Below are 17700 nucleotides of genomic sequence, written 5' to 3' on the forward strand. Positions count from 1 at the left end.
AGCAGTCTCAATGCCCAGCATGGAGCCCAACACAGGGCTCGATCTCACAACACTGAGATCATGATCTAAGCCAAAATCAAGAGTCAGATGCTTAACCCACTGGGCCACCCTGAACAAAAATATCTTTACTGATATTACTGAAAGAAAATAAATTCCAAATCTAAAATTCTATATGCAATGAAAATAGCCCTTAAAAAATGAAAATGAACAACAGATAATGCTTTAAAAGACACATGCAATTAGAAGAGGAAAAATTTTAAAGTGAAAAGAAACAATGGGATAAAAAGGATTTAATACCAAAGGTGGGCAAAGAAGATCCAATAGATGGGTAAATGGACGTCCTGAAAAAGAAAACCAGAACAAAGGAACAAAACCAAAGGTAATCATTCAAGAAAACATGTCTACCCCACCCCAAGAAAAAAAGACTTGAAGTTTCAAATTGAAAGAGCATAGCATATACTCAAGAACATCAACTCAGAACAGCCAACCCAAGTGGCCATCTAGGCAAAAAAAAGCAAGCAATTTACATATAAGGAAAATAAAATTAAATTATAATTTTTATAGCAATGCTTTATGCCAGGAAAAAATGGAGTAAAATATTTAAGATACTAAAGGAAAATAAACACGAGCCAAGGATTTTATATTCAGCAAAACTGATGACTCTAGAAAAGGCACAAACTGCTATTAACATGTAAAAAGCTCAGATGATATTGTTCCCATGAGCCCTTCCTGAGTAACTTACTAAATAATAAACCTTCAAACCACCAAAATCACTAAGGAGATATCAACATAAGAACTAGAGGAAAGCATAATGTAGTATAGAGTTACTTGCAAAACTGAAGCAAAGTGAGGGTTAAAGGGGAAAGAGGATAGTATACAATGGATGTATTCTCTGACAATATAGATACAATACAACTATAAAATATGCTAGGAGAATATGAGAGCATACACCAGGGGAAAAATATAACTTTTCAGTAATCACGATAGTGGTGGTAATACTTGTATTAGTTATTCTGATCTTGTGAAGTGTGTAAAGTGAGATATTCTAATTCTTCACCAAGTGTTTTTGGCATAAAAGCAAGGAGATACATACGTAATATAGAAGAAGTTAGACAAAACATCCTGAATTTGAATAAGATTCAGTGTAAACTCATGAGGTATTGGAAACTCATGTGATCTGGATATAAGTATATAAATATATTGTTCAGAGAGAGAGAGATAAATTTTTCCTACACTGTCCATTAAAATCCCTAGAAACATAAATAATCAGTAGCAGTAAGTATCCTTAATACCCTGGAGGACCTGAGGAGGACCTTAAAAGAAAAAGGAATTATGAGCCAATCTCACCCATGACCACAAATACAAAGCACCTAACCAAAATGCTAACAAATCAAACTCAGCGGTATATTTAAAAATCACATATCCAAACAAGTTTTGTTTATTTCATAAATAGAGAGTGGGAATATCATTTGAAAATCAAAGAAATCCAGTATAGTAACAGAATAAAGAATAGGCATGGATTATTATAATAGTTGAAGTCATTCAATTAAAAAATTATTCATGCATAACATTATTTTTAAAATAAATCTTGGAGGGACACCTGTGTGGCTCAGTCAGTTAAGTGTCTGCCTTCGGCTTGGGTCACATTCCCAGGGTCCTGGGATCCAGCCCCGCATTGCACCAGGCTCCTTGCTCAGCGGGGAGCCCGTTTCTCCCTCTGCCTGCCACTCCCCCTGCTTGTGCTCACTCAAGCTCTCTTTCTCTCTGACAAATAAATAAAAATCTTTAAAATAAATAAAATAAAATAAAATAAATCTTGGAATTCTCAGGGTCATGAGTTTAAGCCCCACATTGGGTGTGAAGCCTACTTAAAAAAAAAAAAAAAGACTAACCCCCAAAATAAGTATATCGTAACTTCCTTAACCTAATAAAATGTAAGTACAAAAAACCAAACAAGAACAAAAACAAAAACCTTAGAAAACATCTTACTTAGTGGTGAAAATTTGGAAGCTTTCTCTCTGAAGTCAGGAGTAAAACAAGGGTGTCAGTTATCACCATTTCTATACAACATTGTTTCTGATCTCTGTAATAAGGCAAACAATAAAAAATAAAAATAAATTAAAAGTATAAGGATTGGGGCACCTGGGTGGCTCAGTCGTTAAGCGTCTGCCTTCTGCTCAGGTCATGATCCCAGGGTCCTGGGATTGAGCCATACATCAGGCTCCCTGCTTGGTGGGAAGCCTGCTTCTCCCTCTCCCACTCCCCCTGCTTGTGTTCCCTCTCTCGCTGTGTCTCTCTCTCTCTGTCAAATAAATAAATAAAATCTTTAAAAAAGTATAAGGATTGGAAAGGAAGCAATTAGACTGTCATATTCACAAGTAACATGACTTCATGTGAAACACTTAAAATTAGTAAGTGAGTTTAAGAAGTTTTTTTCATACAAGGTTAATATACAAAGGTCAATTGTTCCCCCGTGTATCAGCAAACATTTAAATAATGAAAAGAATTAAATATATATTTTTCAATGGTATTAAATATATTAAATACTTATGAATAAATTTATATACAAACATGTGTGTACAATTTTTATTACATTTTTATTTTAACTCGTTAGTTAACATACAGTGTAATATTAGTCTCAGGTGTACGATACAGTGATTCAACACTTCCATACATCCCCTGGTGCTCATCATAAGTGCCCTCCTTAATCCCCATCATCTACCTAACCCATCCACCCCACCCACCTCCATTCTGGCAACCATCAGTTTGTCCTCTATAGTTAAGAGTCTGTTTCCAGGCTTGTCTCTCTTTTTCTTTTCCCCTTTGCTCACTTGTTTCTTAAATTCCTATATGTACAATTTTTTGACAGAGTGGTTGTTTAAATGAAGCCCAGACGTGGAAGTCAATGACTAAGCTTAACCAGCACCTCCCACTAGAAGAAGCCTGGGGACCTGAAGTAAGGAAAATATTACCTACCAGATTTTATTTATAATAACTAATTTGGCATTTCAGTATTAACAAAAGTTTGATGAAAACATTTTGGATTTAAATTTGTTTTTGCAAATCAAATCAACTTTTCTATTGGATTAATATTGTGATTTCAGAAATGCATCACCTTAATTTCTATTTGATCTTCCATTGTTCCTGTGTTACTAACAATTTTGTTTTAATTTTTTCTGCTGAAAATCTGTAGATATATTAAATATCTGACAAACATGTTGAAGTATTGAGAGTGAGTTTTTTGGGTTTTTTTTTTTAAGATTTTATTTATTTATTTGACAGAGAGCAAGCACAGGCAGGGGGAATGGCAGAGAGAGAGGGAGAAGCAGGCTCCCCACTGAGCAGGGAGCCCTACGGGGGGGCTCATACCCAGGACCAAAGGCCAAAGGCAGACACCCAACTGACTAAGCCACCCAGGCACCCTGAGAATGAGTCTTTCTAAAGAACACCTGAACTTTCAATTCTTGTACAACTGAAAGATCATGGGGCGCCTGGGTGGCTCAGTAGGTTAAGCGTCTGCCTTCGGCTCAGGTCATGATCCCAGGGTCCTGGGATGGAGCCCTGCATCGGGCTTCCTGCTCGGTGGAGAGTCAGCTTCTCCCTCTCCCTCTGCCCCGCCCCCTGGCTCATGCTCTCTCTCTCTCTCTCTCTCTCTCTCGCTCTTGCTCTATCTCAAATAAATAAAATCTTAAAAAAAGAAAAAACAACTGAAAGATCATTTCTGAATGCCAACTATCAATCCTATACTGCTTTCAATTTTTTCAATCAACCTTTCTTGAATTGAAATTAATTTCTGTTATGGAGAATAAAATCATATCTCATAAATAAAAGTGACCTATATGGTACCTGAGCCCATAAAATCTAACCCCTACAATAGGATTGTTACTTTGCTTCTACATCAGAATCTGTGCATGTCAAGACAGAGATATATACAAGGGGCGCCTGGGTGGCTCAGTTGTTAAGCGTCTGCCTTCGGCTCAGGTCATGATCCCAGGGTCCTGGGATCAAGCCCCGCATCGGGCTCCCTGCTCCGCGGGAAGCCTGCTTCTCCCTCTCCCACTCCCCCTGCCTGTGTTCCCTCTCTTGCTGTCTCTCTCTGTCAAATAAATAAAATCTTTAAAAAAAAAAAAAAAAGACAGAGATATATACAAATAATTGTATTATCCTCTGTAGTCCCATCTCAAAACATCCCACTTTCCAGCCACAATGTCCTATTCTTCCAGCAACATAACCCTAGAACCTTTACTCTAACAATCCTTCAACCTCAAAATGACCTAACCACCCTCACCCTGCCCCTAGGTTCTCTTCTTGCTCTTTATGCTGCTTAAATTCCATGGTCAATAATTATAACACTCAATTAATGTGTACCTTCAATTCCTTCCTCCCTCTCACTTTTTCAGACTTGTGTAGCTAAATCACAACCCTAGTTAAATCCCAGCTATCTGCCTTGACAGCTGACTGTGGTCAAAGGAATACATACCCATGCTGATTTATTTCACCTTAATTTCATGATTAAAACAGTCCTGTAATACTGCCCAACAAACATAAGTCTATTTCTCCAGTTCATTCCCTTTTCCTCTCTAGCTACTGCAAACTTTCTCCTCTCCTCTACAATCTCCAACACCTCTTCCCCTAGAGAAGGACCTTAAGGTTTTTGTCTTTGTTTCCTATTCAGAACTATAAGCACTGTTTCTCTTATGCTATTGGAAAACCAGGAGATTTAAATCAACCATATGAGATAATCAACAAGTCTAACTATAACCATTTAACTTGGCCTGAGGACCATTCTGGAATGTATGTGTTTCGTGTGAAGATCCTGGATCCAAACTATAGGTGAATATAAATGTTTTATTATAATCGTTTTAGCATTTGTTTAAAGGGATAATGATGAGCTTGAATACAATTTCTACTTTACAATGTCCAATAAATGAATTACACTAAAACATGGCAACATCACATAAGGCATGAGGGAAGACCATAGCTAGTAGGAAAAATAAAAATGCCATAGAGTCTGGGGTCACCACTACTAGAAGAGTTTCACGAAACAATAACTCAAAAAAATATGTGTACCCTCATGTTGATCATAGCATTATTTACAATAGCCAAGACATGGAAGCAACCTAAGTGTCCATTAATGAGTGAGTGATAAAGAGAATGTGGTATATATAAGTATACAATGAAGCATTATTCAGCCATAAAAAAAAAGAAGGAAATCCTCTACCTCAAGAAAGAAGAAAAATCTCAAATAAACAACTCAACTTTACACCTCATAGAACTAGAAAAAGAACAAAGCCCAGAGTTAGTAAAAGGAAGGAAATAACAAAGATCAGAGAGGAAATAAATCAAATAGAGACTAAAAAGACAATAGGAAAGATCAAGAAAATTAAGAGTTGGTTTTTAAAAAGATAAATAAAATAGACAAAATTTTAGCTAACCTCAATAAGAAAAAAAGAGAGAGTATTCAAATAAAATCAGAAATGAAAGAGAAGTTACAACTGATACCAAAGGAATATGTAGGATCATAAGAGACTACTATGAATAATTATACACCAACAAATTAAACAACCTAAAAAAAAAGGGTAAATTCTTAGAAACATAAAACCCGCCAAGACTGAATCATGAAAAAATGGAAAATCGGATCAGACTGATAACTAGTAAGGAGAGTGAATCAGTAAGAAAAAAACATCTCAACTAACAAAAATCCAAGACCAGATGGCTTCATTGGTAAATCCTACCAAACATTTAAAGAATAATATCTATCCTTCTCAAACTCTCCCGAAAAATGTAAGAGGAAGGAATATTTATAAACTAATTCTATGAGGCCAACATTACTAATACCAAAGCCGGACAAGGATAACACAAGAAAAGAAAATTACAGGTCAATATCCTTGATGAATATAGATACAAAAATCCTCAATGAAATATTAGCAAACTGAATTCAACAATACATTAAAAAGGATCATATAATATGATCAAGTGGGATTTATTCCAGGGATGCAAGGATGATTTGACATCTGCAAATTAATCAGTGTGATATGCCACATTAACAAAATGAAGGATAAAATCATATGATCATCTCAGTAGATGCAGAAAAGCATTTGACAAAATTCAACATTGATTTATTATAAAAATTCTCAACAAAGTGGGTGTAGAGGGAACATACCTCAACATAATAAAGGCCATATAGGACAAGCCCACAGCTAACATCATACTCAGTGGTGAAAAGCTGAAAGCCTTTCCTCTAAGATCGAGAAACAAAGATGCCCGCTTTTATTTTTATTCCCATATAGAGTTGGAAGTCCTATCCAGAGCAATTAAGCAAGAAAAAGAAACAAAAGGCATACGAATCAGAAAGGAAGAAGCAAAATTTTCACTATTTGCAGATGACATGGTATTATATTTGGAAAACCCTAAAGACTCCACCATAAAACTGTTAGAACTAATAAACAAATTCAGTAATTGTTGCAGGATACAAAATCAATATATAAAAATCAGTTGTGTTTCTATATTCTAATAAGGAACTATCAGGCAAAGAAATTAAGAAGCCAATCTCATTTACCCATGCATCAAAAAGAATAAATTTAACCAAGAAGTGAAAGACCTAGACCCTGAAAATTATAAGACAATGATGAAAGAAATTATAGAAGATACCAATGAATGGAAAGGTATTCCATGCTCATGGTTTGGAAGAACAAATATTGTTAAAATGTCCATACTACCCAAAGCAATCTACAGATTTAATGTAATCTCTATCAAAATTCCAATGGCACTCTTCACAGAACTAGAACAATCCTAAAATTTGTATGGAATGACAAAAAAAAAAAAAAAGAAAAGAAAAAAAAACAAATAGCCAAAGCCATCTTGAGAAAGAAGAACAAAACGAGAGGCATCACACTCCCTGATTTCAAATTATACTACAAAGCTATAGTAATCAAAACAGTATGATACCAGCATTTAAAAACAGATACATACATCAATGGAACAGAATAGAGAGGACAAAAATAAACCCAGGCATAGGTAGTCAATTAATTTATTACAAAGGAGCCAAGAATATATGGTGGGGTAAGGACCATCTCTTGAATAAGTGGTGTTGGGAAAACTGGACAGCCACATGCAAAAAAATGAAACTAGACCACACACAAAAATTAACTCAAAATGGATTAAAGACTTAAATGTAAGACCCTATGCCATAAAGCTCCTGGAAGAAAACATAGATAGTAAGCTCCTTGATTTCAGTTTTGGCCATGATTTTTTGGACTTGACACCAAAAGCAAAGGCAGCAAGAGTGAAAATAAACAAGTGGGACTACATCTCACTAAAAACCTTCTGCACAGCAAAGGACACCATCAACAAAATGAAAAGTCAACCTGTGGAAATCACACATCCAATAGGGGGTTAATATACAAAATATACAAAGAATTCATACAATGCAATACAGAAACAAACAATCCAATTAAAAAATAGACTGAAGATCTGAATAGATATTTTTTCATGACATACAGATGGCCTACAGGTATATGAAATGGTACTCAACATCACTAATAATCAGGGAAATGCGAATCAAAAGCTCAGCGAGATATCACCTCACACCTGTTAGAATGGCTAGTCTCAAAAAGACAGGAGATGACAAGTGTTGGCAAGGATGTGGAAAAAAGGGGATCCTGTGCATTCTTGGTGGGAATGAAAATTAGGACAGCCACTATGGAAAACACTATGGAGTTTCCTCAAAAAGCTAAAAACAGACTACCATATGATCCAACAATTCCTCCCCTAAGTATTTTTCCAAAGAAAATGAAAACCCTAATCTGAAAAGATGCACCCTCATGCTCATTGCAGCATTATTTACAGTAGCCAAGACATGGAAACAATGCATGTGTCCATCAATGAATGAATGGGTAAAGAAGATATGATAGAAGATAGATAGATAGATAGATAGATAGATAGATAGATAGATAGATAGATAGAGATAGATAGATAAAGATATATATCTATATATAATGGAATATTATTCAGCCATAAAAAAGAAGGAAATCTTGCCATTTGCTACAACATGGATGGACCTTGAAAACATTATTCTAGAGTCTACTTTGGTTTGAATCCTACTTTTGCCACTGGTAGATATGTCATCTTAAGCGAATTGCTTAGTCTCTGAGCTTATTTCTTTGTTTGTAAAATGAGTCTATAACACCTATCTTATAGTATTCTGAGGATTAAATGACAGTACCTGGGTAAAAATCCCTAATTTTGTTCAATCAAGTTAAGTTCCTTTCATCTCTTTTCTCCCAAATGAAGATAGGTGAAATGCTATCATTAATGTTTATTTAGCTCTGTCTTGTCTCATTCCAAGCAATCTGATAAATCACAAGAGATACTCAGTAACTTTAGAAATAATAACATAGTGCCCTATGTCAAGTTCTGAAGATTCTTAGCTTCCTGAGCCAGCCTACATCAAGTGTACGTCACAGGCTCTTCGATCAGAAAAACCTGAATTCAAATCCCAGCTCTGCTACAGACAACTGCAAACTTTTGCAAGTAGCTTAACCTACCTGAGCCTCTGTTTCTTCATCCAAAAGAAAGTGTTGCTATGAGGATTAGGCAGATAATTCATGTAGGACATTAGATACACTGTCTGGTACGCAGCCAATGCTCAGTTAGTATTCACTTTCAACAAGTACTACGTGCTCAGTAAAACATGATTATTATTATTAACATTATTCTTGCTGTTGCCTTGGGACCCACTATCAAAAACGACATCAAGATGTTAGGAGGGCAGTGAGGTTGCACTGACAAGCTCGGAGAAATCGTGCTGCAAGCAGCCCAAGTCACACGTATGGAAGAATCACCACAGCTGTGATGTAAATGCATCTCTTCTCTCCATTATTGAGAAAGTGACACCTTCATTAAGATTATCTATGATTTGATCATTACCATAAAGATTTGGAGGGAGGCTTTTAATATATTGCACTTAATTTAATCGTTAATATTATTTGTCTCATTTGCAGTTTCTGTAACCTAACAGCTATATTTGCAATAGAGACCTTTGGAATGATTCCCAGGTAATGCCTGTTGCCTAATTAGGCTTTAGGGAGGGGAGTCGTAAAAGACAGGGGTGTCAGCCAAAACAGGAAAAGCACCTCTCCCCCATTTCGCTGGGACCCTACTACTTCTGCCCTATATGTGACATCCTCAAATTGTATGTATCAGTTATCCCAGGGATACAGCGGGAAGGAATTTCTGAGAATTGTTGCTGCAGCTGGGGTCCCATTTTGTCTCATCCCCTCAGCGGCCACTGTCTTCCCATCAAACACGTCTTTGAACCCCACCTGAAGGGCAGAGCCTAGGCTGCCGCAGGGGGCCTGGGAGGAGACAGTGGCTGCTTGAGTCCGCCCTCAACCACTGGCCATCATTCTGATTCATCCAGAGACAGGTAGGAAAGGCAAGTTCCTGGACTCCAGTCTCCTTGGAGAGCAAAGTCTTAATGCTAACACTGGGATCGCAAATGACTTTGCTTCTTTGTCCTGGGCCTGGTTTTTTGTTTTTGCTCTTTTGTAAAATGTTAAACAAAAATGGAAGACAAACAATGAAGTTACTCATGGCCCACTTTAAATATCACTGACTCCTTGATGTTTTGTGCCAATGGAAGATTAACAGTGTGAATAACCTACAAATGAGATAAGCCATGCGTTATTTCTAAGTGACTTTGGGAAACATCTATGGCCTTTGGCAGTGACTTTTAGATTGCCATGTTTGGTTTAGATGAATATTAAGAACATACGTGCACACTGTCAGAAGGGGGCATTGGTGAATTAGAGAGGAGAGACGACAGTGAAGGAGGATTTCACCTATTTGCCCCAGCTCACCTCCCAGGAGCTGGATTCCAGCAGCCAGGGGATATGGTGCAGCTTAGGGGTTGTCCCTAGGTTAGTGACTGCAGCTTAGTCTCTGTTACACCTGAGCCCCCAAAGTGGGTGCAGAGGCAGAGTGGGGGTTAGCTGGTGGTAACCATTTTCCTAGTGAGAAAGCCCTTTTCATGAGTAAACATCGGCTGAAGATCAGGCTATAGGAGGCCAAGATCTTGGTGCTTCCTTCTGGAGTACTCACCCACTTTCCCATATTTTCCAGTGTGTCCTTTGGAGTTGTTACCTATTAACCAGCAAACTCACTTAAATCCTCAATCGTCCTCTGAGCTCCCGCTCTATGTCCCTCCATCCCCCAAGGACACTGCTTCACCTTCAGCCTTCTAGAGTGATGGCTATTTACTTTCCAATGACCCCCAGGTGCCTCAGAGTGCCATTACCACTTCCAGGCCATTATTTATCCTGGGTCTTCTAAAACAAAACAAAAAAAACCCTTTTTTAAACACACACCCTTTTTTCCTTACATTTCAAAGTGTACTACTTCAATAACACTTGCTAGTACTCCCTACCCCTCTGGGATTTGCGCCCCCCCCCCAATCTGGCAAGCCCCCAACTACCTACTTTTTGATTACACCTGAGCAGCCAAGGATTGGTAAAGAAAGTTACACAAACGGCAGATTAATCACCAACTTCATACAGGTCACCAGCACTCTCTGAGAATCTTAGTATCTTTCTCTGGTCAACCAATATCTTCACTCTCCGTAACTACTTCAGACCTTATCAAATCAGCTTCCTCCTTGGACCATCTTTCCTTAATGAACATCAGATGAGCTTGTTTCCACCATTACAAAGAACTTAGAAGCCCGCAGGAAGGAACGCTCCTGATTCCTGATTCCAAACACACCTACCAACACCTATGTTCATTCTCTCCTTTTTCCATCCTGTTACAATTAAAGACATTTTATTCCTCCTCCTTAAATATAATTCTTCCACAGGTGCTTTGAACCCTCTTTCCACTTTCTAAGGAAACTTCCAAATGAATTATTTCTTCTCTCTTTTATATATTCAACTTTCTCCCTCAACTAGATCCTCCCTATAGGCTTTTAATCACCCCCCAAGTTTTTAATTTAAATATATATAAAACCCCAACCTCCTATCCCCCTCCAGCTGCCATTCTCTCCCCCCAACTTTGTGAGACAAACTTCTCAAAAGGCTTGTCTACATAGTCTCCTTTTCTCTATATTCTATCCCTGTTTCTCTAACCCACCCAATCTGTTTTCTGTCTTATTACTCCACCAATTACCCCTCTGCATTGGTTTCTGAATTAGATAAAACAGCTACCTTTCCCAGTCTTGAAGGACTGGCCTCAGATCAGAGATGAACCTTATTCTTCAGCCTGGCCCTAGCTGTTTGTGGTCTCTCAAACCTTTGATTGTCCAAGATGCCTTCTTAGTTCCCAGGACCTTGGTGTCCCAAAGAAGAGGATCTCAATCAGCACCTAGATGCAGGCTGATTGGAAGCTGGACCCTCAGGCAGCAGGTTTTTTAAAGTATGCAAATAGACCTCTTTCGGTGAAAGACTAGGAGATGGGTGTTTCTGTCTACTTCGTCTGCACCAAGTCCTGGGTTAATAGCCAGTTAAACTGAGTTTGTTTGTTACAGTCCTGTACTACTAGTGAATGTAGTAAGCTCTGTGGGCCACCAGAGCCAGACTATAAAAGGTGTGTCCCCTGGACAACAGCCATAGCAGCTGGGGCACAAGACATGTGCACAAGCTTCTTTCAGAGAGATACCAGTGACCTAGGGAGAAGCAGAGGGAGAATTTAAGATGGCACTGGCCACGCTCCCCAGAGTCTCTGGAGAGGATTGCAGTCAGGCCCATGATTTGTGTTAAATCGGGAGCCTAAACCTTAGGTTGCAGCTTTTAAGATAAGCAAATGGGCCTCTTTCATGGAAAGGCTGGGAGATGGGCATTTGAGTCTGCTGTCTCTGTACTGGGGGGTGGGGGGTGGGGGTGCTTAGTCACTGCAAGTCCTCGGGACCCCTTTGTTTGCTATCACCCCGTGGGTCTCATCCATGGGTCTCATAGACACAAGTCCAGGTGGCTTTCAGAGCTAAGTGTTTGGGGACCTGTCCCTCAGGTGGAACTTTCATAAGTTGGGACTTGACATTGGGTCCAAACTCTTTACTCCAGGGAGAAGCTGGAAGTCAAGAGTGCCCTCCTGGTTGTATGTTGCTGCACTGGGTGTGGGGTTTATGGTAAGCCTGTGTCCCAGTCTCTTCTACCCATTTTGATGTGGGTAGATTTTTTCTCATTCACCCAAAGTGTAGATGTTGCTCAGCTAGTGTCTGGATTTTTTTGGAAGGAACTGTTCCTTAGGTAGCTGTGGCATGAGTGTGACTATGGAAGGAGGTGAGTTCAGAAGCCTCCTATGTCACCATCTTAAACTGGAACTGGCCTACACCGAACCTGATAGATATTTGCCAGTCCTCATCTCATTTTATGTTTCATCAGTGTTGACTTTCCCTTTGACCACCGTATTGCTTTACGGGTTTTCCTAAACTTCTATAGCCACTCTTTCTCAAAGTAGAGAGCCCTGACCTCCTTTACAAGCCAGTAAATGTTGATTTCCCTCAGGGCTCAGCCCTGGTCTTGTGAGCTTCTCACTTTGGCAAGCTCATCCATACTCATGGCTTCAGTAAGCATCTATATACACATGACTTCCAAATCATATCTCTGGCCCATCCAGAGCTATACATCCCACCATCTATTAACCTCTTTTCTCAAAAAACTGGTCAAACTGGACATGCCCCAAAATGATCTCGTGATCTTATCACCCACTTCCTTGACCCATTATTTGTCCCACTCTAAGAAGGATCCACCAGGGTAATTGTATACAGGTGTCATTGCACAGCTCCAAGAGAATCCATTCACGGGGGTTATAATATGAACAGTGCCTTCTGGAGATGAACAGTGTGGCAACCCTGTTTTCCAGAGTTCCTTCTCTCAGGAAAGAGCACACTGAACTGTACAAGCCAAATACCTATGAGTCAAAAATGAAAACAAGAAAACCCCCCCAAAAAAACAAAAAACCTAGGGTTGTGTTCATTTCTCTGTTTCCCCCAGCTCATCCAGATAGTCACTGGCTCCCATTCATTTAAACTCCTGAATTGCCCTTGAATGGATCCACTTCTTACCAACCCCACCACCAGCACTCCAATCCAAGCTACCATTGTCTCAGATGGGAACTACCACAATAGACATCTGACAGATCTCTCCTCATTCATTTCTATTTTCTTCTGGTTCATTTTCTTCACTGGAGCCAAAGTGATCTTCTCAAATGCTAATTTTATAACTTGAAAGCTTTAAGTTTCTTTCCTCAGAATGATAACTCCTCAACATGGCCTACAAGACCTTCCATGATCAGGCCGCCACCTACTTCTCTAATCTTGTCTTGCATTATGTTCCCCTCATCATCTCTGCTCTAGACCCACCAACCTTTCAGTCCCCAACCTTCTCCATACTCTGTCCCATAGCAGGACCTTTGCACATTCTATTTCTTCTATCTGGCAAGTCTTCCTTCCCCTCTTTTTTTTTTTTTTTTAAGATTTTACTTATTTATTTGACAGAGAGAGACTAAGAAAGAGCACAAGCAGGGGAAAGAGCAGACAGAGGGAGAGGGACTCGATCCCAGGACCCTGGGATCATGACCTGACCCAAAGGCAGACGCTTAACCAACTGAGCCACCCAGGCGCCCTCCTTCCCCTCTTTATCTACTTAACTTCACCAACTTCATTTCCATTTAATTCTTCAAATTTTAGGATAATTATCTTTTCCCCTCATGGAGGCATATCTTGACCCTATCACCAGGCTAAATCCTGCTATAGTAAACTTTCATTGCATTGTATATCTCTCCTACTTAGTTCTTATCGCAAGTGCAATTTTAGATTTCTTTTCTCATCATTGATTAACAATTATGTCTCCACTAAAATGTAAATTCTCTAAGGAGATGGGGACCATGTCTGTTATTACTTATCATTGTTTTTCCAGGCACTACCACAATACCTGGCTCATATCAGATGATTTGTCAAGTTAGTTAATTAACTTCCAAGAAGGAAACCATTCACTGGAGCCAGATTAAGCTTGTATCCACATAGGAGGAAGGTCAGAGTAAGAGGACTAGGACCTGGGGAAACCGTAACACTGCAAATAAATAATTATGGCCTAAAAAGGAACCAAAAACTAAAGTGAGATACCAGGACACCAAACAGAAAGTAGCACAGCATTTGGCTCAAGCAGTAAATCTGCTCTGGTGGGAGGCACTCATGCAGAGTCCCAGGTGAAAGGGCAGATGTCTGGCACCCAGCTAAAAGTAGGATCTAATAAGTGGTGTACACACATGTGCACACACACACACATGTGCACGTGCACACACACACACCTGGTTGACCCTCCAGTACCTCCAATTCAATATGCCCAAAAGTAAACGAACTGTATTTACATGCCCTCACTAAAGTGCTCTTCCCTCTGAATTTCCTCTATCAGTGAATGGTGATAGCATCCTCATAGTCACCTCATTCCAAAACTTGGATGACATCCTTTACCCTCAAACCCCACATCTCAACAATCACCAAGATCAATCCAGTCTAACTTCCAAATCTGTCTTAGATCTGCTTCTCTCCACTTACTCAGCCACTAATTTAATTAAGACCCTCATCATACTTGCATTATTAAAAAACCTCAAAACTAGGGTTTCTTCCTCCACACTCATATTTCCCATTCATCCATTCTTCACCCTACAATCAGAATCATCCTTCCAAAACCCACACCCTGGAACTTAATAAAAGCTGTCTCTCTCACCTCTAACCACTGATCATTCCTCATCGCTACCACTCTGCCTACCACCTGAGCTCTAATCATACTGAACTAGTTTTAGTTCCAGAATGTCTGGGGTGATCTTAAGGTTTTCCCATGCCTCCACAACTTTGCATAGGCATCTCTCTTAGCCTAAAACTCCATGCCCACCTGTTTCTTCCTCTACTTCCAGGCATTTTTATCTGGCGAACCCATTCTAAGGCTCCGAGTCCCACTCCTATCCAGCTAATTCCGCTACTCAATTCAAAGGTCCCCTCCACTGGGAGGCCTTCTTGTATGTCTGGCCCCCATGAATTTTATATTTCTTTCTCTCATTCTATTGATCACACTGTCTATTCTCTTCCCTAGTCAACCTCTAACACTAAGAGGCAAACATCCTGAGGGTAGATAAGATGCCTTATTAATCTTTTTTTCTGTCAGTGGCATAGGAATTAGTCATTCAAACATTGTTTGACTAAATAAATTAACAACGAAAGTGAATGATGACTTCTAATGACTTTTTTTTCTTATTTCAGTCCAAGTGGCTACCTGGTTGCTGCCTTCCTATTTGTCCTGATGCTACTGTTCTTCAGTATTCTAGTTTTGAGCTATTTCCATTATATGAGGATTTATAAACAATATCTTTATGAACCAATTAACAGATATGATAGAAAACAAAAGAATAATTAGGAAAAATGAAAGTTTCTTTAGTATTGAGATATATATATGTAGAGAGTGTATATATATATACTTACAAGTGTGTGTGTGACCAAGAAATACTAAGGATAAGCACATAGTATGTATCAACAAATTCAAGCTCTAAAAATGTTCTTAAATTACCCAAGACAAATATTCTCATATCTATTGTGTGTTATAAAATTAATTTTAAGATATTTGCCCTTACCTTAAGGTACTCTATATACTCTTATATGGCTTCTTTAAAAATTAAAATAAAAGAAAACTAAATTTGCCTATTAGTATCATTCTTAAGAATGAAAGTAAATTTTTGAAAGTGTATAAATATGTCAAATATTTTTTTAGCATGGGGGAGGGGCAAAGGGAGAAGGACGGGGAGGAAGCAGACTCCTCACTGAGTGCAGAGCCTAACTGAGAGTGGAGACTAACTCAGGGCTAAATCTCACGACCTGTTCGTGCCCTGAGCCGAAATCAAGAGTTGGACACTTAACCGAATGAGCCACGCAGGCGCCCCTCAAATATTATTTTGCATGAAATTTTTCATATGAAATCTTATATAGCTGTAGTTAATTTATGTATAAAAGGCTTAATGTGTCCTAAAAAAAATCTGTCTTAAATGTATTTCAGAAGTTCTTCCAGTGGTAGATTCACACATGAAACGTACAACTTATTATATTGAAAATGAGAAGCTGATGCTCTAAACTTTGAAGTTTTAGAATATGATTTCCATGTTCAACATAAGCTTCTTAATTTATCTAAATGTTACCACAGCTTTCAAACAATTAGTATTTGTAACAGTCAGAGTTCAACTAGAGAAGCAGAACTTGTGAGAGGTGTGTGTGCATATGTGTGTGTGTGTGTGTGTGTAAAGAGATTTATTTAAAAGAACCGGCTTATGTGATTGCGGAGGCTAGCTAAACAAGTCTGAAATCTATAGCACAAACATCAAGAACAGAAGATCACAAAAAATAGAAGAGCAATATGGAACTCCATGGGCACAGATCAAAGCGTTGTCCATAATTAGAATTTCTTATTTTACTGAAATCAAGAGCAAGACAGGGATACCTGCTATTCATTACTCTTTTGAAGGTTCTGACATTACAAGAGGAAAATAAAATGAAATGACCATTGTAAATACTGGGGGAAAGGAGATAAAAATCCTCTTTTTCAATAATAGGATAATATGCCTAGGAAACCTAAAATTACTAGAAAATTTTAAAATTACTAACAAGAATTACTAGATGAAGATAACTTGATAGCTCAATATGAGATAAATATTTAAAAATTAATACCTTTTCTAGGTGTCTGCTTTCCACTCAGGTCATGATCTCAGGATCCTGGATCAAGCCAAATGGACTCCCTGATCAGCAGGAAGTCTACTTCTCCCTCTCCCTCTGCCCCTCCCCCCAGCTCGTGTGCTCTCTCTCTATCAAATAAATAATAAATAAAATACCTATTCTCTATAATGTTCTATAACAGCAATAGAAAAAATAAAAAGTAATCTATTCGTTGTAATGACTAATTATATATAATTAAATTTAATATAAAAGGTTTTAGACATACATGAAAAAATCATTAAAATCTTTATTGAGGGAGATAAGACAAAATCTGATAAAAATATTTAATAAAAAAAAAAAAGCAAAACTACCCAATAGAAATGAGAGCAAAGAATATAGTCATTTTACAGAGGACCATACCCAAATAGCCAATAAACATATTTAAATCAACTATTTTTTAGTGTTTACTATGTGCCAGGAATTGTTCTAATAATTTGCCTAACCCTCTTCAACAACCCTGTGAGGTGGGAGTATTATTGTCCCAATATAGAGATGAGGAAACTGGTTCAAAAAGGGCCAATAATTTTTGTAAGGTCACACAGTGATAAGAGATGGGGTTGGAATTCACACTCAGGCACACTGGCTCCAAATCAGGTGCTTATCCACCGAGGATTCTGGAGCTCACCAACAGTCAGAAAGATACAAACCAAAGTTACAGTGAGGCTTGCCCTCCTCACCTGAGGGCACAAACTCAGATGGGTCATACTCTTGGGAAGTAACGAGGGTCAGGGATGGGAAGGAAATTCTCTTTTTTAAAAACATTTATTTATTTATTTGAGAGAGAGTGCGAGTGGGGGGAGGGGCAGAGGGCAGGGGAGAGAGAAAGAATCCCAAGTGGACTCTGCGCTGAGCATGGAGCCCAATGTGGGGCTGATCCCATTACCCCAAGATCGTGGCCTGAGCCCAAACCAAGAGTCAGATTCTCAACCGACTGAGACAACTGAGCGCCCCAGGAA

The 17700-nt window shown here is 38.7% G+C and overlaps 1 protein-coding gene across 1 annotated transcript in view; it reads left to right on the plus strand.

Moving 5' to 3' along the window:
- The window catches only part of CATSPERE (catsper channel auxiliary subunit epsilon), a 209403-nt gene extending 192371 nt beyond the window's left edge, over positions 1 to 17032 (plus strand). Inside the window, exons 19-22 of the mRNA XM_064594423.1 lie at positions 2870 to 2956; positions 4676 to 4833; positions 9003 to 9056; positions 15248 to 17032. Coding sequence (XP_064450493.1) covers positions 2870 to 2956; positions 4676 to 4833; positions 9003 to 9056; positions 15248 to 15401 — 453 coding nt within the window. The 3' untranslated portion in view covers positions 15402 to 17032. The remainder of the gene's footprint in view (positions 1 to 2869; positions 2957 to 4675; positions 4834 to 9002; positions 9057 to 15247) is intronic.
- The last annotated feature ends 668 nt before the right edge of the window (positions 17033 to 17700 follow it).

This window comes from Mirounga angustirostris, unplaced genomic scaffold, assembly GCF_029215605.1.
Source record: "Mirounga angustirostris isolate CCGP_5_RB_7025 unplaced genomic scaffold, mMirAng1.0.hap1 SCAF_6, whole genome shotgun sequence".
Lineage (NCBI taxonomy): Eukaryota > Metazoa > Chordata > Mammalia > Carnivora > Phocidae > Mirounga > Mirounga angustirostris.